This window comes from Toxorhynchites rutilus, chromosome 3 (assembly GCF_029784135.1).
Source record: "Toxorhynchites rutilus septentrionalis strain SRP chromosome 3, ASM2978413v1, whole genome shotgun sequence".
Lineage (NCBI taxonomy): Eukaryota > Metazoa > Arthropoda > Insecta > Diptera > Culicidae > Toxorhynchites > Toxorhynchites rutilus.
In genome coordinates this window covers 156,363,860-156,386,462 of record NC_073746.1, presented here as the reverse complement: position 1 = coordinate 156,386,462, position 22,603 = coordinate 156,363,860, and the positions used below count along the sequence as shown (strand labels likewise).

Here is a 22,603-nt window from a genome sequence, read left to right as displayed (position 1 = left end):
ACATGTTTCAATGAAAAAGTTTTTTTATTCAGCGTCTGAACCATCAAACACAATAAACAAATTTCCAATCTGAATTATTAACTCAAGAGAAAGTCAATGAAAATAATGTTTACCAAGTGTTTTGATTCAGTTTGTTCATGCTACCCACCACTAACCCACCACTGGCGCTGCGCACAGTACAACTGTAGCCATGTACAGCGGTAAAATAGGTCGGTACAGGTACAGCGATTATACCGAGTTGCTTGCATGGTTCTAGCGCTGTACATGGTGACAGACATACAATTTTCGAAGTACAACGGTAGTACAGCTGTATGTCTGTCATAAGTATTAGAGGCATTATATGCCTAAGAATCGTAAGAGGCATTATATGCCTAAGAAGAGTAAGAAACCAGTTGTCATGGTTTCTTACTCTTCTTCCTCGTCCAAGCGCGAACAACAGAATTGCCAAACCACTCGAGATGTCAAGTTTCCAAATGAGATATGGTTTCGGAAGATTATTTTTCTATATCAGTAACATATGTTTTCCGTATAATATATTCTATGATTTTTTTTTATATTCTATGAATATTTGGATGCTGTAAAGCAAAATTGCATATTTTGCAACAAATTGTACTTTACTGTAATGCTTCATCCATGAGCACGCTATGTAGAAGCGTATTTTCAAATAATATTGGCAACCTTTTAGAATTGACCAATCAACAGCTGATCCGAAAATTATGGCGTACAGACAAATCTTTTTTTGTACAATTCTTTTATGTGCGAATTTCTATTCTTGTGTGATTTTTTGTACGGTATATGAAAAGGAGCATATTTGACGAAGTCATCGTCCATTTAGTTTTTTTCAATGTTTGATATGCCTTTCATCGAACTACATAGGTATTGTGCCTGCCAATTACCAGTCGTATGCTTATTTAGTTTGTTTTCACGTATAAGTAGGAGTTTTTTCCAATAAATAAAAGAGTTGATTTTCTGGTCGGCGTAAAAAAAACATGCTTTTTATTTTTCAATTTTAATAATAATTGACGTCCAGATTTAACGCTTTCTCGTTCCCGGACCATTACGATAAAATTTATTTCGAAGCGTAAGTTGTTCGCAACCGACAGAGCGAAAAGAGCATATTTATCTCTAAATTATCCACATCTCAAATCTTTCCCATCCTTCCATCAAATGCACTATGTTGCGCATGACATAATTTTTTATAGCAACAAGTTTCGACATGCAACTAAAAGCACAACACAGCAACCCGCAACCGAAAAGGCGAGCTGTTCCATCCAGGGATGCCAGGTGATTTTGACGTAGGATTACGTCTTTCGGGAACATATTGAAAATCCAAAATCGAGCACAACGTGAAAGTTGTCCAATTTCAAAAGCTAATTGCTCAGTCATTTCATGATGGATTGATGAAATTTTTGCGTCAATCGATCTCGGTACTCCATAACAATTTTTTATATTGAAGAAAATAATATATGTCATGAAACTAACTATCGAACAATTGGAAAATCTCAGCCCCCATCCTAACGGAAATACCCACTTCTGATTGGTTGAAATTGATGACAAATGCGGCGGGTCTCTAACAGAGACATCAAAATCAAGCCTGGGGGAAATCGACATTGCAAATGCATGAAAGTAGGGGGAGCTTTTGTTCCTACCGAAATGTGTTCCCTAACAGAGACATCGAAATTAAGCTGCTGGGGAAAATCGACATTGCAAATGCATGAAAGTAGGGGGTGCTTTTGTTCCTACCAAAATGTATTCCCTAACAGAGACATCAAAACCGATTTGCCTGGGGGAAATCCGCATTGCAAATACATGAAAGTAGGGGATGCTTTTGTTCCAAATATATGTAATTCGGGGGCATTTTTATATTGCAAGTAAGATGAGTAATACGATTAATTCTAGCAAATAAAATTTAAATAAAATTTAAAAATAAACTTTAATGTTGGTTGCTTCGTGAAATTTCATATCAATGACCGATCGTGTATTGTGGAAAATTTTGCACAAGTGTAAGTGTAAAATTGTACATGGTATCAGTTGTGTTAAAAATGACTTGATATATGAAACGTTGTATTTCAATTTTCATAAATAAAAACAAAGGTGCGTTTGGTTTAAGCTGTCTGTTATGTTGTGTTCATTTTCACCCAAGGAAAGTTGACACTGTCAGTCCAACTAAAATTCGCATTGGGTTGAATAAACACTCAGAAAATAAAAGATATAAAAGAAAATTACCTTTTCCATTTCAAATATGTTTTATCTATATTAAAGTAACATGTTTTTACTGATGAGAAAAAAGTGATAATTGTGTTCGGTGTTGGTAATTATCTTATATTACATTAGTGAGTTTTTTTTCTCTTTATTTCATCCATACATAACATAGGAGGCATCTCGTCTAGGATCACATCATATCTCGTTCCACTTCGGTATCTTTTATCTGATACGCACCATCCAACGTCTATTTACCATCCTTCTGTCATCATCACTCGATAAACTCGGTGGAGTTCTAACGGAATCCTACGTATGCGGTCGTGTCTCGGACACAACCCTCCTGTGACTTTTTTCAAATGTCTTCACAATCATGTCGAAGTCTCATTTTTTGTTGACAGATAAATATGTCAAGACATGTATTATTAAATCAAGTAATGGATTTTCAATGTAAGTAATAGACAGCTTCTTACCGGCTTACAATTCGATTTATTCATTATTTGCGTTGATCAGTGAGGTTTTCCATGAATTCAATCACCCCTCATAAAAAGCAACGATTCAAATAGGAAGCTGAAATGACTTCAGAATCCAACAGTCAAGTAAACTCTCAATCAACCTTATTCCGGTTCACGATCGGGTTTGAAATTAGCACAATGTTGCATTCTGTAACCCGAACGTGATCGACTTGTGTATTCTAAAATCCATCCAAGGTTCAAATCAAATCGACATATGCAAAAGTAGCAACATTGACTTGACGCGAAACAAACGTCAAAATAATTCGTATTCGTGAAGCATTTTACTCCCTATCATATTAAGATGGTGAATGCTGTTTTAAATTATTGAAATATAAAAGAAAATTATCGCTTGGTGTTATTCCAATACTTTGAATATGTATTTGTCACCCTAACTTGACTATTTCTTATAATTTGACAGCCTTTTGTCTCGTCAAAGTCCTGAGCGGAGTCAATTCAGCCCTGATTCCTTCAATATTTTCTGAGCTGCCTCCACGCTAGAACCTCCAGTCGTACAACAAGTACTTTGAGACCGATCGTTTTGGAAGCATTACCAATTCCGTTAGTAATGGTGGCACAGTTTACATTCACCAAAATCGGTTTTACGTTTTGATCTGAGGTTAAAATTTGGAACGCTTTGGAACGCTAATACTTGCTCTTCCTTCACATTACCGTCCATATCTAGAAAGTTTTCCTGGTTGCCTCCGTTCAATTTGGTGAAGTCCATAATTGCCATTACCAAGCCGGCTTCATTCATCAAACAACCAATGTTACCCTCCATGGCGATATAGTTTGTATTGTTTGCTTCCACTCCCTTCGGGTCGGTATCTTCGTAAACATCCATCGCGAAAATGTATCTCAGTCGAAACTCGACGTTGTCATCAAAATTCAACTTGGCCTAAACGGAAAATATTCGGCCGCCATCGGTTTCCACCGGGCGGTTAATCTCAATTCGTATCGCATATTATTTCATAAGTGTGGGGATCTCCGTAGCCACATTGGTTGCGCGTTCGCTTAGTAAGCGATCGATCGTGAGTTCAAAACTCAGGACCCTCATTGACCATCTTTGTGTAGTTACAGAATAGCTACGTCCACGCAACAACCATCAGCGATGGAGATCGATCCACGGTCGAAATAAGATCGATTCATCCATACCACTGCTCTGCTCTGCAAGACACATCGGGCTGCTGTTCTATAAATAACTCAACAATGATCAATCAACTGTCTCCGCTGTCCGGTGGTCCAACTGGATAATGGAAGAACGGAAAGAATACTCTTACGCCTAAATGGCTACTGGGTGAATGTACCATATGTAATGGTATAGAAGGAATACTGGCGAACGGCAACTGTGTAATGTGCTAATTGTAGATATGATAACCATGTGACATGTACACGATTAAAATTCGGCTCTGTTACAGCTAAAATGCTAATGAGCTTTAAATAAATAAATGGGATAAAAAAAAATTATTTCATAAGTAATTTACATAATTTTTCAATCTCACCGGTGGCCTTTCCCGCTAGTGCTCCTTTGAACTCCAGGAAACGGGTAACATCCCCGCATCTGGAAGAAAATATAGAAGAAAAACAATAAACAACATTCATCTTTTCGTCCGATACAATCGATAATCACTGCTTGGAGATATAAACACCTCCCCTGAAGCCATTAATGATCTTTGCCTCGGCGCTAGCGAGAATCTATGCCTTCACAACATATTCACGAATGTCTGAAAGATTCAATTATCAATGACGTTACATGGGTTGCGCTCGCAAACATATAAAGGTGATATGGATTCACTGAAATCCTTTGTCAAGTCAAGGCTGTAATATACCAAGGAAACAGTTTAAAAAGACTCTTTCTTAGAGCTATTTAAAAAAACGTATTTACAGTTCAACTTCAAAAATAAGACGGCCTTTATTCGTCGATGTATAGCTACCCTATTCAATTGACACTCATATATTGAGTTGAGAACTGAGAATCCTACCAGCGGTTTTATCCTTTTTACCGAGTGAACCTTGCCACTACAATGGCTATGTTGCCACTTTTGCGCATGTCGATTGGGTTTGAATCTTGGACGAATTGTAGAATCTAGAAGTCGATCTCGTTCGGGTGGCAGAATGAAAAGTCGATTTCGATCGGACTGTGAAATCCAATCGCCGATCGTGCACCGGAATAGAAGTGAATATCTCTAAAAAATTCACATACGTTATGATACTAAAATGTCTTCACATATTCCATAATGTCTCCAAAATGTCTTTACAAAATCAAATGTCTTCACAATAAGTCAAATGTCTTCAAAATGAAGCCATGTCTTCAAATTTGGCATCCCTGGTTCCATCGCACAGCATGAAAACAAAAGGAAATCAAACGGTGGACAACTACTCTGCTCTGCATGACACATCGGGCTGCTGTTCTATAAATAACTCAACAATGATCAATCAACTGTCTCCGCTGTCCGGTGGTCCCACTGGATAATGGAAGAACAGAAAGAATACTCTTACGCCTAAATGGCTACTGTGTGAATGTACCATATGTAATGGTATAGAAGGAATACTGGCGAACGGCAACTGTGTAATTTGCTAATTATAGATATGATAACCATGTGACATGTACTCGATTAAAATTCGGCTCTGTTACAGCTAAAATGCTAATGAGCTTTAAATAAATAAATGGGATAAAAAAAGGTGGATGGTGTGGATTAGAGTTATTGTCTTGGGGAAACTTTTTTATGCGGTCCCTATCCATCGCACAAAAAAAGTTTTTTTTTCAAATTGTGTATCGAACACGAATTGTTTAAGCTACTGGTGAAATTTTGAACGATTTTTTGTGCGGTCCCTATCCCTCGTTCATCCTATGCTGGTACGAGAAGGATCTGCAGTATTTGAAGTGAAACATATGATATCCATCGTTAATGTAATGCCTAGTAAAAATGTAAATTAAAACACTTATTCCAAGCCATTCTCCATATGTTATGAATGAAACAATATAAAATGATGATTTTACGATGAATACTGAGTACCGGAAAATATATGGAGAAAAATTCTGATATTTGTTGAAAATGTTACTTATATAAAACCAAAAAATAAAACAAAGCATCATTATTTTAATCGCTGCCATCTGGTTGCAAATCTAACGTAGATTCGTCAAATACGATTTCAATCTTGCTGAACATATATGGTCTTCAAGCACGTGTCAAAATCATCACCTGTAACTATAGATATTTTGGGTGAAACGACCCAGTAGTAGGATAGTACCAATATTTTAGTTCTGTGTCGAACACGAATGTTTCCGCTGCATTCATTCATTCTAGTGAAAACTCTTGTTGGATTCGGATGATTTTTTTACGGTTTTTGGTGAATCTTTTCTTAATTTTACTGTTAAGGTGATTTTTAAAAAAGTCGAATTGTTTTAGCGTTGCAATAGTGTCTTGTGATACAATTAACTCCGTTCTCTGTAAGTACTGGAAATTGAAGTTTTAGAGAAAGAAATTGTGGCTTGCATTAAAGGAGCCATCTTGAAAAGAGAACGCAAATCGCACTTTTGTCTTGCTCCTATCTGTCGTGAAAACGTGGTTAGCTGTTCTGTAAATTTATGCGCGTTTTTACGCTGAATGTATTGTGCAAAAGACTATTAGATTGATTATAAGAATTTTATAAATATGAAATGATTAGAATGATAGTAGGTTCTTTTTCAATTTGATCGTAATGAAAACGTGTTTTTTACTATTGAAAGAAGGTTGCCGTCGTATATCTTGAACGATTCCGATATTCTGGATATTTGTTCATCAATATCGTGAACTTGTGTTTTTTTTCTTCTATACAACCTTGCTTTTCTTTTGTGAAAATATCTAAATAGTGAAAACATGTAGCTGAAAGTTCTGTTCATCGCTGCAACTTTTATGTTTAATGTTCAATTTATCTGAAATGAAAATAACAGCTGACATATTTTTTTTATCGAATGAACACTATAAATAGACTTACCATGTGAGTATAAAAATATATACAAATCTTGTGGGAAAAAAAGTAACCTGAAAGAATTAAAGACGCGGTCAGGATCCTATTACAGCTTCAGATGATGCCAACATCCAGTGGGATTCAAAAAGCTCAGCTGTGTTTAGCCTATCTCAGTGAATTTGTCTATTTTATTTTCCGCTCCAATATTGCAGTTTCTAATCATACTTCTCGGGTTTTCTCTAATCTTCTGCCCCCTCCCTATCTGCCAAGTCTCTTCCACCAAGGTACCAACGCTCGCAGGTATGAATTTCCTCGACTGTCAAGATTCATAGATGTTGTGTAGACCAAGATGGTGGAGTTAACAGGTGGCTCGTAATTTACACTATTTAGAAAAGACGTTTGAGGAATGGCAAGATGAAAAGTTTGGATTTGTTTATGTTATTACTTTGGTATGGTTACATTTGATTTCGTCGAAGGTATTTGAAGCAGTATAATAAATAATCAGTTGTCGTTGAAAATAGTAACCTAGTAACCTTTATGCATATGCTTCCGCCAGCTGGCTCGGCTAATTTGATTTAGGGAGTGCTTTAATCGTGGTACCGCCACTGGCGCATAATTTGAAGCTTAGTTTTTTTTGTGCTGGTTCATAACGACAATCAACCGTGCCGGCGAAACTGTAGTCAATGTTTAGTGTTGTTTGGATACCATCTATGTAAATAAATTCAAACTTACGGGATACGTCCGAACGGCAATTCTGACATTACGTTTTACCTTCCACTTCACTTTCCTTGCCTTAGACATAGTGTATTAATTCCGGATTATGGACCCTACAGGCAGGGCGATTGTATAAATGTTTAATATAGAGGCGTCTTGCCTACAAGCTAGCGCAACTGTCAGACGCAGGGTTGCCAACAATTATTTTCAAAAAACAGGAAGAATGAAAATAAAAATCAGGATGAAGTCAGGATACCTCACGTTTGGGCTGTACGGAAAGTTTGTGGCGATTTTTGGTAAAACAAAAGCACAATTTTTATAGGCAAACTCACACATTCAATTTTATTCTACTATACAGCTTAAATACAGCATCTTCCATACAGCTTAAAAATTGTATCCTCCCAGAACATGTTTGTTTTCTCGTATTTTTTATGTTGGTCATAGAATTGATGATTTTATCATTTAGTGAATTTTGCAAGGATCTTTTGATCGTTTATATCTTTTTCTCAAAAACTCCACTACATTGCATTGCTGTGAAATCAATATTCAAAATTCCTTTGAATTCATCGTTCACACTTTGGAATGATTCTCTACTCATTGAATGAGGTAAGCATATCAGCAGTGGATGAATTGTTGAATGTTACTTAATTTTGATGTTGTTTGATACGATTATAGATACATTTCCTATAATTTCGTTATTGAACTAGATTCTACTTTGAATCTGACGAACAAATGTTATAGAACATTTTGTTGTATTGACAATAAATTCTTGAAGTTTCTCTTGAGTAATATTACACGTATCCCTTCATTTTGTTAAACTTTTTATCAATATTATTTCTTAAATTCGTCAAATATTCTGCTGGTACGGTGGTGCTGACATCTTGCAGATACGGTATTTGTGTCCAAATATTACACCCAATATTGGCTAGCTTGGATTTTTTTTCTCGCGGTGTTGTGGTGTGTTTTTGTTTATCTCATCTGTTTTTATGCTATTCAAGTTTATCAGCACTTCAGCTGTAACAAAGCCGGATTTATTCGTGTACATTTTATTTTATCGATAAAATGTGGTAAATTACTCAATGTCGCTTTTCTGGCGTATGAGTATTTCCATTGTTCCATCGTTCAGAATTGGATCGTACAAAAGCGGGAAAATTGATTGTTGTGTTTTTAATATGTAGTATCAATAGTCCGATGTTTCTTGCTGCAAGCAGCAGGCGTGTGTGAGCAAGAGAGATGATTGTTGTGTGGACGTAGTAGCTAGAACACATAAAGGTCGATTGAGAGACCTGAGTTTTTAGCTCACGATCTTTCGCTTAGTAGCGATCACGCAACCAGATAGGCTACTTCTTCTACTTCTTAAATGGCACTAACGTTTCTATTTTATGTGAATGTGGATTGATGCCTGACCAATAACGCATATTTTGTTTATTGACGGAGCCATTCAGCCTGAAATGAGCCTCATCACTGAAGATGATTTTTCGATGAAAATCAGGATCATTTTGAAGTTGTTGCTCAGTCCAATTCACGAACATACGACGCTTCTGGTGGTTAAGCGGCTTTAGTTCTTGCGTCAATTTGATGTTATTTTTTTTTAAAAGGCTAGCTAGTAGGCTTCAATTTGATACGTCGATCATCTGAATCGGTCCAGTAGTTCAATAGTAATAATTTTTTGAAAAAAGTCACAGAACTTGAAGTTGCAGAACTCTAGAACTAATCAATAAAACGGATCCAAATTTGGATCCTCTTTTTAAGAGAGGGCTGCCATACAAATGAAACACAAATTTATGCAGAACTTTATTGAGTTCTGCATAAAGTTAGTTCTAACGAACTAATCAATAAAACGGAACCAAATTTGGCATGTGGAGGTTTTAGGAAGCACGAAACGGTTTTATGGTATTTCGAGACTCCTACCTGCTCTCTAAAGGTGGGCTACCATACAAATGAAACACAAATTTATGATTTCCCATGTGAGGATTTTAGAGGACAGTAAATGTTTCTATGGTGGTTCGACACTACTCCCCCTCTCGATAGGGGAAAGGAGATGCCATACAAATGAAATTCAAATTTTTGCATATCTCGGGAACTAATCAAACAAATGGAACCAAAATTGGAATGTGAGGATTTTACAGTACAATAAATATTCCTATGATGGTATGTCACCCCTCTCTTCTCTGGAAGGGGAAGGGGGGTCCCATAAAAATATCCACATATTTCAATGAACCATATTCGAACCAAACATGACAAATGAAAATTTTCGAAAAACACTGAAGGAAAATGGAAAAATGCGGAAAATTGAATTCCCATATGTTCTACAATTACATCGTTATAAGCGTTGTTAGTCCATTTGATGTTTGTTGTCTATATAAATAAAAGTGGATCGCCAGATGTGTTGGTAAGTGCAAAACTCGAGAAAGGAATCGTCCGATTTGAGCTGTCTTTATTTTATTTTATTTTTATATCAAACATGTATTTCATGAAACGGTAAAATATGCTGTTTGCGAGTGCTAGAAGAATCATGAACGAGTATTGTGAATATTATACGAGAACGAGAATGACGAGTTTTGGTTGAAGCACTAGAAAACTTGTAGTAAAAGGAAATTGTAATTAGAACGTTGAACGTTCTTAAGAAAACGTGTATGTTTGAAAGCATTCACAACAAAAAAATCCATTCTGGGACGGGACGCGGGACGAAGTTTGACGGGTCTGCTAGTAGATAAATAAATTAGCAATAGTAAAAACGAAAATTTTTCAAATGTAAGCTCGGGATGTTAAGAATTTCAATAATTGTGGTTTTCTTTCGCAATATTTGTTTTCTGTAGGATTGAAGCTAAAGTATATTGAAATATATTTCTTTGATTAGTGTTAACAATCTTCAAAATATAAATTTTCATTGAAATATTCTGAAGTTTGTTAAACAATAACTCGTAGGTCCCACTGTCTTTTGCAGACGGATTGAGTTCATAATGAAATCTACTATAAGAAACCAAACGTCAAATGACTGGAAACAACAACCGGTCGATATGTTTATATTTCCCTTTCATCAGCGCAATGCTGTAGAGTACTCTGTCTTGCACAATACTCTGTATAGCTTGTACCAACTTCAGTGTGCGAAGTCAGTACTACTTTGTGTTGCCGGTTAGTATTCGGTAAGAAAATTTATGTGGTGGTTTACTGGTAGCTGTTAGATAAAGCACCAAACTGCGAGTTTAGTTCAGGTGAGCACGAGTAGCATATCTATGGATTGACTGCACATGGGCGAGGGAAGCAAAACTATGGAAATAGCGGCGAAGAGATTGAGTCAAGGCATTTTCGTGCGGCGCGCGATCACTCGCAAGCTAAGTTGTCACTCATCCGCAAACAATTAATGCAATGGAGTAGCGTAGTTTCTACTGTTTCTCTGCTGTTTGGTCAGTTTTTCTCGTTTCGAAATAATTGATATCTCACTTTCTTTTCTTTTTAACTTATTTCTTAACGGTGATTAATTTTTAATCATATGTACTATTTTCCATCTATTCGTTTCTGCAGCGGACATATCTGATTACTTCTTCTCAGTACGTTAGCAACAACATGAGCGAATGGGAAGAAAATGTGAGTAGTTCAGTTGTAATAATTTTCCGTTCTGCATATTCAGCAGATCTTTTCTCTCGACATGAAAGAAAGGAGACGAGTTCTGCATTTCATTTGTTTTACAAGAATTTTGTTTCTTTCTTTAATCATTGTATGTCATTTTAGGAGGAAGCCGGAAAGTCCTTCGGCCACACAAATTATGGTGAAGGGGATGATAATCAGCAAGATAGTGGTTATTCGGAAAATAGGCGAGGTGGTTTTAGAGGTTTGTAAACTGTATGAAAGAATAATTATACGCAATGAATTAATCCTATAAATTTCTTGGTAGGGCGGGGAGGGCGTGGAGGACGAGGAGGTCGTGGCGGACGGGGTGGTCGAGATGGTGATGGTGGCGGCGGTGGTCGAAATTACGAAAACAATGATAGGCGGAACTACGAAAACGGTAACAGACGGAATTATGAAAATGGTGACTCAAATGGCAACGGCGATGAAAACGGAAACGAAGGCTATGGAGGCGACCGAGGAAGCTTCAGGGGCCGTGGTCGCGGTGGACGAGGAGGACGCGGTGGTCGCGGTGGAGGTCGCGATTACGGCGGAGATGATAACGGTGAAGATGGCGGATTTAACCGCAGAGGAGGTGATAGAGGAAATCGTTTTCGTGATACAGAAGATGGCAATAATTATGAAAACGGAGGCGATGAAAATGTAAAGACTGAGAAAGCCAGGGAGTTGTACATTCCACCGGCACCCACTGAGGATGAGAATGAAATATTCGGATCGGGGATTAGCTCAGGAATAAATTTTGACAAGTTTGACGATATCAGAGTGAACGTAACTGGGGAGAACCCACCTGATCCAATCATCTCGTTTGACAAATCCGGGCTACGTGAATATCTTTTGAATAATGTACGCAGATCAAATTATACTAAGCCAACACCAATTCAAAAATATGCCATTCCGATTATCATGGACCAACGCGATTTGATGGCCTGTGCTCAGACTGGTTCTGGTAAAACGGCTGCTTTTCTACTCCCAATAATTAACACGCTTCTGAATAACAACGATGACATGAAACCGGGAAATCCGTTTGTGGTAATCATCGTCCCAACCCGTGAATTGGCGTTACAAGTAAATACATCGTTTTCAAGAAATTCATATAATATATAATAATATTTTCGTTTACAGATTTTCCAAGAAGCACGAAAATTTGCTTTGGGAACGATTCTCAAGGTGTGCGTTGCTTATGGGGGTACTGCGACTCGTCATCAGATGGACAATTTGAACAACGGCTGCCACATCCTAGTTGCGACACCAGGTCGTTTGCTGGATTTCGTCGATAAACAAGCGATCAGTTTTGATAGAGTCAAATTCGTCGTACTCGACGAGGCAGATCGCATGTTGGACATGGGATTTATGCCATCGGTGGAGAAAGTGATGAACCATGAAACAATGCAGCCGAAAAACTCTCGTCAGACTTTGATGTTTTCTGCAACATTTCCGCCGGAAATTCAAGAACTTGCTGGCCAGTTTTTGAGCAATTACATTTTCGTTGCCGTTGGAATTGTTGGCGGGGCCAGTACCGATGTGGAGCAATCTATCTATCAGGTTGCAAAGTTCCAAAAACGTAAAAAGCTCGAAGAAATTCTCGAATCCGGTGACCCAAAAGGCACGTTAGTCTTTGTTGAAACTAAACGCAATGCTGATTATCTGGCATCTCTGCTGTCTGAAACAAAATTTCCTACCACATCAATACACGGTGATCGGCTACAACGCGAGCGAGAGGAAGCTCTGCGGGATTTCAAGAGTGGACAAATGTATATATTGATCGCCACTTCGGTTGCTGCTCGCGGTTTAGACATCAAAAACGTCTCACATGTCATTAATTATGACCTGCCCAAGAGTATCGACGATTATGTTCACCGTATTGGACGGACTGGGCGTGTTGGAAATAAAGGGCGAGCAACCAGCTTCTACGATCCTGAGAATGATGCGGCTATCGGAGCAGATTTGGTGAAAATTTTGACACAGGCAGAACAGAATGTTCCCGACTTCTTGCAAGGCTTGTCAAGTGACGGAGGTTCATTCGGTGGTGCAAGTCAATTCGGCGCCCGAGATATCCGTAATCGGGACACCGAGGGATCACGTTTCGACGCACAGCCTAAACAGCTAGAACCTGAGGAGGAATGGGGTTAAATATCACAAGAGTGACAATAATATTAACAAATGATAAAATGCAAAGCACGTTATTTTTTACGCAACTTGAACTCTGAATTTGCGAATGAGTATTTTTTGTTCTACATACATTTTGAAGAATGTAACTTTTTTTTGATTAGGTAGGTCAGGAAAATTTCATGGAAATATGACCATAAACGTACAATAATGATTTTGTTGTTTTATTTATCAACCATAATGTGCAATGAAGAAGGTTGTTTCTAATTCTGATATATTATAACAAGAATCAATTATGTTTTCGCAGATTATTCATAGTGGACGGTTTATTTGCTTAGAGATTTAGCGTTCAAGAGGATTGATAGAAAAATAGCTTCATATCAGTATAGAAGAATTTAACCAAATGTCATAGTGTAATTTCACGCTGAGGCGAAAATCGATTTTCACCTCATTGGTAGAAGTCTAATTTGCCACAGTTAATGATTTATTTGGAATCAAGCATACGCAGAAGTACGTTGCAGTTTGTTCATAAAAGAACTGTTCTTCGAACGCATTTTTTCATGAGCTAGATTTTTAAAGTGTTTCAAAAAACCGTGCATACGTACTTCTAAGGCGTGGTATACAAATTGGAAATTTGTATTTCCAATCTATCCAGTTGAAGGATATTATCGGCCAAAAGAGGGCCTAGGAGATTTTGCGGATTAAAACATATTTTTTTCCCATTTGGAAAACGCTTGCGTCTATTTATGCGGATAATCAATCGTTTCAATGAACATTTGTTCGCATAGCTAGACGTAATTTATTTAATGTCAAACGTCTTCGACCTAATGGTTGTACAGACTGCTTATAGGGACTTAATTCTATTCTTATAGATTAACCTACTAATATTAAAATCGAACAGTTCAGATACCTCGTTAAAGACGCGGCAGCAAGCGTCTAATGGATTATTTTGCCCATATATGGTACGGTGATTAGGCATCGCCAGGACTCGATGGTGGCGTAGCTGTCGGGATGGTGCGTGTAGGCTAACGTTTCGAAGTAGATAGCTGCAGTCAATTTTGTCTGTCAATACATCGAAAATAAAAGTTCTCTGTAGCATGAATCGTCGGCTTTCCAGGGTTTGCATTCCAATAAGTGCACAGCGCTGTTCATAGGGTGGTAGGTTGGTTGGATCATTCCAGGGCAGGCCACGTAGAGCATACCTTACGAAGCGTTTCTGAACACGTTCGATGCGCTGGATATGTACAGCGTGATATGGGGCCCATACTTGTACTGCGTATTCCAAGACGCTGCGAACAAAAGCACAGTACAACGACTTCAGAGCGTAGACGTCATCGAAATGAGCTGTGTTGCGTCTCAAAAATCCAACCATCGCATTTGCTCTTGAAATTGTGACCGAGACGTGCTCATGGAAACGCAGCTTGCTGTCAAGAAGAACTCCCAGATCTTTGATTCTATTGACTCTCTGCAGTGGCGAGAGATTCAACATGTATCCGTGTACAATAGGGGAGCGAGAGCGCGTAAATGTGATGGCCTTGCATTTTTCAGCGTTTACATGCATTCCATTTTCCTGGCACCAAACCGTTAATCGCTCAATGTCAGCTTGCAGTATGCAGCAGTCTAAATTTGAATGTATTACTCGGTAAATTTTCAAATCATCCGCATATAAAATTTTCTCCGAACATAACCTTTCGCACAGATCGTTAACGAATAATACAAAAATCAGAGGACTAAGAATGCTTCCTTGTGGCACACCAGATGGAATCGTAAATTCGTTGGATCTAGTACCGTGGACCTTGACAAAAGCTTTGCGGGATGATAAGTATGAGGTTAGCAGGTTTATGATCCAGGATGGTAAACCAAGTCGATCCATTTTCAGAATAGCAAGGTCGTGGGGTACTTTGTCAAAAGCTTTGGAGAAATCGACGTAAACAGCATCAACTTGTTGCCGCTTCTCGATTTTGTTGATTAGCATGTGAGTGTATGCCATAAGGTTCGTGGTGGTTGCGCGTTTTTTAACGAAGCCGTGTTGGAACTCTGAAATCACAGGCTGTACAATCGGACATAGTGCACCATGAACTAGACTCTCGAGCACTTTTGCTAGGCAGTTTAAAATCGATATCGGGCGATTGTTTTCGACATCGTGAAAGCTGCCTTTCTTGTGGACTGGAGTTATCGATGCAAGCTTCCAAGTCTCGGGAAAAATACCCTCGCGCAGAGATTGGTTGTAAACCATAGAAACTGGTCTGGCGACAATCACAAGGTTGCTATCAGACGCTATCATGAAAGGTATGTTTGGACTCTACAAAGAATGTGATTCAAATGTAAATTTATCTTGCAGCACATAATACTGGTAATTATTGATTTTCGAACGATGTATGAAAGCTGATTTTTATTTTCGAACGATAACTGTAACGGTGTGGGTCTTTTGAAATAAATCCGAGAGTCCCCGCACACTGCAGACTTTTTCTAAGCCGATAGTTTGGTCGGAATTGGATGGTTGGTGTATTATTTTATGAAAGTTAAACAACTACTAATGGGAGTACCGGTAAGTTTCTTGGATTTTTTTCTTACAAAAATTAATACTTTATTCTGCAAAAATGGTTACAAACTTAATATTCAAAGTATTGTCCATCGCTAGTCAAAGCTTTTTCCCATCTTTCTGGTGATTCACGGATCCCTTTGCGGAAATAATCGGTCGGTTTGTCGGCTAACCAAAAATTGAACCAATTTTTGACTTCATCAAAATTGGAGAAGTGCTACCAGGTAGTAATCGGACGGAGCAATGTCTGGAGAATGCGGCGGGTGGGATAGGACCTCCCATTTCAGCGTTTCCAAGTATGTTTTGACCAGTTTCGCGACATGCGGCCGAGCATTGTTGTGCTGCAAAATAACTTTATCGTGTCATTGCTCGTGCACGGCTCAAGCGCATCAATTGTCGTCGGTAGAGGTCCCCCGTAAGGGTTTAATTCGGTTTTAGCAGCTCATTGAACACCACACCTAGCTTGTCCCACCAAATAGACAGCACAACCTTCTGGCCGTGAATATTCCACGCGGTCGTCGATGTTGATGCATGGCTGGGGCATCCATTCGTTGTCCGACGTTTAGGATTGTCGTACTGGATCCACTTTTCATCGCCAGTAAAGATTCGATGCAAAAAAAACCCTTTCTTTTATGCCGTTGGAGCAGTTCGCACGTGAAAAAACGGCGTTTGACGCCTCGTGGCTTCAATTCATACGGCACCCAATGTCCTATCTTTCGGATCATTTCCATTGCTTTTCACTGGATTAATAATCAAGTTACGCCATCTGTTGTAAAACCGAAGAAACTTATAAACACCTACATCTACACCTAATACATTTTATAATATTGTTGAAACATTTGCATAAAAACCTGCATTTTTTTCTCTAGGAGGTTCAATCGAATGGTTTTTTTTAAGTAGAACTACGTCTTTCATTAAGGGTGCCAAATCAGAAAACAGGTCACGTTTTTATGAAATAAAGTTAACGTTAATAACTATTTTTGTCGCGAACGGATTTTGGCGATTTACATACCAAACGAATCGGAAATTCCCTAAGATTTGTCTGATATGCTATACATTACAATCCCATGGTGTGTAAATGGTTAAAATTCATGAAAACTATAAGCATTCCCATTTTTCCATACATTTGTTCTGTCCATTTGTGTGCTTTCCCGAACAGAGCTCTCAATAACGGGCAACTTATCGACGAGCAACGAAGGGGAAATCGTAACAATTGAAGTCTCCGTGAACAAAAGAAAAGAAGAAGAACGGGGAATGGGGAATATTTGCCTAGATTATAAACGGTGGATCTCGCTGAGGCAAACTTTCGGTTAGAAGCGAATGAACAGCAAAGTTTAAAGCCTCTTAAAAACAAAGAAGGAAGGAAGGAAGGCAAACTTTGATTCGTTTCAACATCGTTGCTGGGCGAGCTGGTGGACGAATGCCTTTCTCAAAGCAATGGGGGTGGAGGAGTAATACGAGGAAAAAGTAAAGTTTTCCAAGGGCCTTTTTGAAGGTTAGAGACGAATGAACTGAAGAAGTTTAAAATCTCACATGTCTTAGTTTCGGATTCAGTTGAGGATGCGACCAAATTAATGACTCGCTGATGTCTGTAGCATTGCAATTATTGCATCAAATTGACGTCATTGCATTGAGGTTCTGAGCTACACAATTGTGTGGGGAATCATCAAGCTAGGCTATCGTCAGCTCAGCAAGAAAATAAATGTTCTGGAATTGTGTCCGTGATTTGGTTTCGCATGACGCTAGCAAAACTCTCTCTACAAAGGATGACAGCTGAGCTGATCTAGACTGGCAATATTAACAAAAAGGGCTTCTGTTGAGAAGAGCGCAAAACGGAGATAAGTGTGTGTATATTTAATTGCTTCAAGCCATCGATATATGGATATTTGTGTGCGTACGTGCGTGCATTTTAACGTATTGCGCTGTTGCGAGTGAACATGTAGATCCGAACGTGGCGACAAGGAGGGAATATAGCGGGAGGGAAATATTTGCGCTAGGGTATTAGTAATGAATCTCTGCTGAGGCAAATATTCAGCCTTTTTCCAAGCAGTTGACATTGTTTGTTTTACGTCATCATAAAGGCTTCGTTGGTGCCTTTGACATTGCATCAATGCATTGAACTGACGCTATGGTGAAGCAGGTGTTAGGGTTGTGCACCAACATCTTTTTCTGGGGAATACCAAGTTATTCAATAAGGTATAATAGGTTATAAATTTATTTGGGTTCGCGTGCCAGTTGCAGAACTCCCTTCAACTAGGATTGCATTTGCGCTAATCTTGATCATAATGAAGCAGTGGTACTCTTTTCGAGGTTGTTGAAATTAACAGAAACAGTTTATTTCGTTTATTTAGTCACCAAGAAAGTAAATGTCAGTCTGGAATTTTCTATGTGATTTGGTTTCGCTTGCCAGTAGCAAAACTTTCTCCACTAAGGATGATAACTGTGCTTATCCTGAGCATGTATTGTTCTGCGAGGACAATAATGAATCATCAAAGATTCTACAATTTAAAAAAAAAATGAAACAAAGCAATACTCCTTCGACAAATTCAAGACACCCGGTGTAGTGATGGTACTCATATGCCCATTCTAAGGCCTACGGAAAATAAACACATGTACTTTTTTCCCACTCCGAAACTTTCCGCACCGGGGTCCCCCGCTCATTAGGTGCATTCTTTAAACTGTCCCATAATTTGCGAGGAGTCCTCTTCGCATCAGGAGTGTTTAACAAATTTCGGGCGAGAGCGGAATGTTCCTCCATGAACTCCGTCAAATGCTCCATAAGTGTTGATGCTTATTGAATTTCTTTGTGATTCCATAGTGCTAAAATGACAAGTGTTTAATTATGCAACATACTTAAAGTATTGTATTTATACTCACTTACTGGTACAAATGGACGTAAACCTAAAGGAAATGCAATTGAAATTTTGTTTGATGAAGGTTTAGTATTAAAATCGACGTTTCACTAGCATTTTCCCATATGACGATCAACTCGCTTCGAGATCCACAATGGCAAAAGTGGTCGAAACGAGTAAAAATCACTCGTTTCGAAATGCGAAATGCCACCCCAGATTTGTGAAAGGATAACACTTGGATTTTGCACCACGATAATGCAAATTTTTGATAAAAAATGGCACGAATATAAGTGTTAAGATGACCGGATTGTTCGTTGAAGAAAATGTATTGCTTCAAACGGGGCCTATTTTGAAGGGGATAATATAAATTTAAACGATAAATACAACATTTTCTTCTAAAATTCAAATTCACGGTATATATTTGACAAAATATACTATACACTCAGGTTTTTTTTAAGCGGGGGTATCCTCTTTGTTAAAACACCGCGTTAATTCGAAAATCCGCGTTAATTTGAAAATCCATGCTCCGTTTGATTTGTGAGGATTTTAGTTGGGAATACGTCACTTTAATCGCTTACATGCAATTCCCGGAATTTTTTGCTACTATGCCTCCTTATTTGGCAGAGGAACAAGATTAAATACTTTTAATGTTTGAATATAAATACGAAATTGGTATTCCCTGTTTAAAGAAAAGGCTAAACACATAGAATAAGCAGATAAATTGAAAAAAAGTTTTTTTTTCAAAGATTGGTACTGATTTAATCAGTGGAAAATCGATCTTTTTATAAAGATCGCCCAATCATACGGTGTTGACATCTGGATACGAAATTAGTTTTCCACTAAAACTTATCATTATAATATAAAATTATCTTCAGATATAATATTCGTAAGAGATTATTTTACCACATGAAAAAAAAGTTTTCACTTCACATTGAACACTAATTCGATACGAGAAGTTAATTTTCATTCATAACTTCTATTTGAAAAATGTTCAAGGATAATAATGGAATTTCAATGCCTGAAATTCCATTATTATCCTTGACGCTTCACTAACTCGTAAAGCTGAGTTCAATGATATGCCGTTCATTTCGTTTTCACCGTGAAATGTATACGGGAATAAGGCCCACAATTTTTAGGAATAGTAATGCTACATTTTTCGACTAAGTCTTTCCTTATTAAACACTTAGAAGTGTTTCGCTCTTTAACTGCGTTAGTTCGAAAATCCGCAAAAAAACGCGTTAATTCGAAAATTCGTGTAAAAAACTCCTAAAAAAACCAGGGTGTATCGCATTATCGATTTATGCAAAAATCAATCACACCCGTGGTCGAGTGGTTAGCGTCTCACATTATCATGCCGGGTGGTCAGGTTCGATTCCCGTTCTGACCGGGGGATTTTTCGTCAGAGAAATTTCCTTCGACTTGCACTGTGGTCACGCGTATTCTAAAGCTCGCCTCTCGGTATACATTGAAGGCGTGTTATTTGGCTTAAGAAATCTCAAATTAATAAATGACGCTAGTTAATGCATACGTTGAGACGGCAATAGATCCACAGGGAACGTTAACGCCATTCAAGAAGAGGTGTAACAGAATGGACTTTAATATGTTTATTCCTTCTGATCAACTCTCGACAAATTGTGTTCTGATAAATTATATATTGTAATGCATCGAAATCCGGACACTTAAGCGCTTACGATGATAACTTCAATTCAGAGATCGAAATCCTCGCTCGATGCACGATAAATATTCAGTCAATCAATCTAGTTTTCGATGAACCGTGTATTGTTTATATTTTCGTCTCATATTTTTCACCGAAAATTCTTTTTCAGAGAGAAAGAGATGTGGAAAATCTCTATCTCGGAAGTTCAACGAGAATGCTTTTTCGTCTCTCATTTGGTACTGAAAATATGGAGCGAAAAATCATAGCTAACTTTACCAACGTTAGTCTGTTAGGACAGCGTCCAAACTATCTACATTTGGACAGCGTCTGAATTGTACAAGTTTTAATCCATCTCATGTTCACTTCACGATGAAACCCAATATTGCCGCATATTTTCATGCAACGTTTTCAGCTGTACTGAAGAAGTGAAAAACCATTATCGGCATCAAGGAGTCACTGAAAACGAAACCATTTTTCGGCAATCATAACTCGATGAAAAATAAAAATAAAGCATTGAATTTCTCGCGAGAATCGAAGTGAGCGTATAACATTCTCTCGCCTCCTATATTCTCAGCTATTTTTCTTTGTGGATGAAAACGGATGTTTTTCGTCTCAAATCGGCGAGCATTTCGATCTCTGCTTCAATTACTAAAAAATATTGACACATAACAGCATGAAAAATTACTGTTCCTATATAAATAGGCTTTCATGTAAGTGAATCACAGAATTCCAAAAAATATATTATATTTGTTCAAAATTTGTAATTTTTTTCATTGTGTTGTGATTTTTAATCCGGACCCTTTTGTATTTCAAGATTTGAATTCCGAACAATTTTGTTTTTGATTCCGGACGCTCTTACGCAATTCCTTCAATAAGAAATTTCATCGTTTACTTTGATCCGCCGTCCGGTTTTTTACAATCGTCTTCTGAATGTGCTTTTTATTCTGGACATGGGTTTGTGAAACACAAATACAGTGAGTTACATTTAATGCGACATTTAGCTAATTGAACATACCTGTAATGCGACACGTTTAATTGGACATTTTTGGAAACATCGAGTTCGGGGCCCAAATTATGGCCCCACATTGAAAAGTCGTCACCATACGTCGACACTGTACCACTCTCATCGCCAATGTCTAATTACAGGTCAAAATCGCCTCCAATGCGACACTGAGTGGTGCCTCGGCATGTCGCATTAAATGTAAATTAATGTATTTGTTTTGATATTTGCCTGTTTTATCAACAGGTACAATTCTTGACACTACACTAAATTGATACAATAGTAACTATATGTCACATTAATTCAACATGCAAAAGATGGTATGGGTTTGGTCTAACCTATTGAGTGCGCAAATTTTGTGAGCATATGCCAAAAATTCGGTTGAGTTTGGGTATAATTATTAAAAATCTAATGATCGTAGATTACTAATCAGTCACAAAAGTCACAAAAGTTGTGTTGATGAAACAAAAATATATAAAAAATGTGGTTTATAAAATTTATATATTAGGCTGTCAAAAAAGTCCTACGGTAATTCCGCGAGTGTTGTTGTAAGCGCGTAGTTCTAGTTGTATTCATTGTATCGAGTCATACTATAGCTTGTTGGAAAGGTATTTTTGCGCGCTATAATATAGTCCTTGACAGTGTTTTGTTTGGTTAAGTCGTTCGGGAGTTATAGTGTCGCAAATATGGAGCAAAATAAAGAGAAAATCCGACATATTTTACAGTACTACTATGACAAAGGCAAAAATGCATCTCAAGCTGCCAATACAATTAGTGCAGTTTATGGACCGGATACAGTTTCCAATTCCACCGCACCACGATGGTTTCAACGTTTTCGTTCTGGTGTAGAGGTCGTCGAAGATGCGCCACGCTCCGGAAGGCCTGTCGTCGAAAATTGCGACAAAATCGCTGAATTAGCCGAGAAAGACCGGCATAGTAGCAGCCGTAGCATCGGCCAAGAGCTGGGGATAAGTCATCAAACCGTTATTAACCATTTGAAGAAGCTTGGATTCACAAAGAAGCTCGATGTATGGGTGCCACACACGTTGACGCAAAAAAAAACATCTTTGACCGTATCGACGCATGTGAATCGCTGCTGAATCGCAACAAAATCGACTCGTTTCTGAAGCGGATGGTGACTGGCGATGAAAAGTGCCAAGCCCTCATTAACGGCCAGGAAGGTTCTGCTGTGTGTTTGGTGGGATTGTCAAGGAATAATCTATTATGAGCTGCTTCCCTATGGCCAAACGCTCAATTCGGACCTGTACTGCCAACAACTGGACCGCTTGAAGGTAGCACTCATGAAGAAGAGGCCATCTTTGATAAACAGAGGCCGCATTGTCTTCCATCAGGACAACGCCAGGCCACACACTTTGGTGACGCGCCAGAAGCTCCGGGAGCTCGGATGGGAGGTTCTTTTGCATCCGCCGTATAGTCCGA

General features: G+C 38.3%; 1 protein-coding gene across 5 annotated transcripts; it reads left to right on the top strand.

The window, feature by feature from the left end:
- The first annotated feature begins 5,996 nt into the window (after window positions 1-5,996).
- Window positions 5,997-13,326, top strand: LOC129778944 (ATP-dependent RNA helicase vasa). Of its 5 annotated transcripts, none has more exons than XM_055786133.1 (5): window positions 5,997-6,162; window positions 10,902-10,964; window positions 11,109-11,208; window positions 11,272-12,071; window positions 12,129-13,326. In XM_055786133.1, the coding sequence occupies exons 2-5, from the start codon at window positions 10,944-10,946 to the stop codon at window positions 13,134-13,136; spliced, it is 1,929 nt and encodes a 642-aa protein (XP_055642108.1). In that variant the 5' UTR covers window positions 5,997-6,162; window positions 10,902-10,943; the 3' UTR covers window positions 13,137-13,326. The 5 variants fall into 5 exon arrangements, with proteins under 5 accessions (XP_055642108.1, XP_055642113.1, XP_055642109.1 ...); XM_055786138.1 differs by lacking the exon at window positions 5,997-6,162 and adding an exon at window positions 6,674-6,692; XM_055786134.1 differs by lacking the exon at window positions 5,997-6,162 and adding an exon at window positions 10,450-10,591.
- Window positions 13,327-22,603: the final 9,277 nt, after the last annotated feature.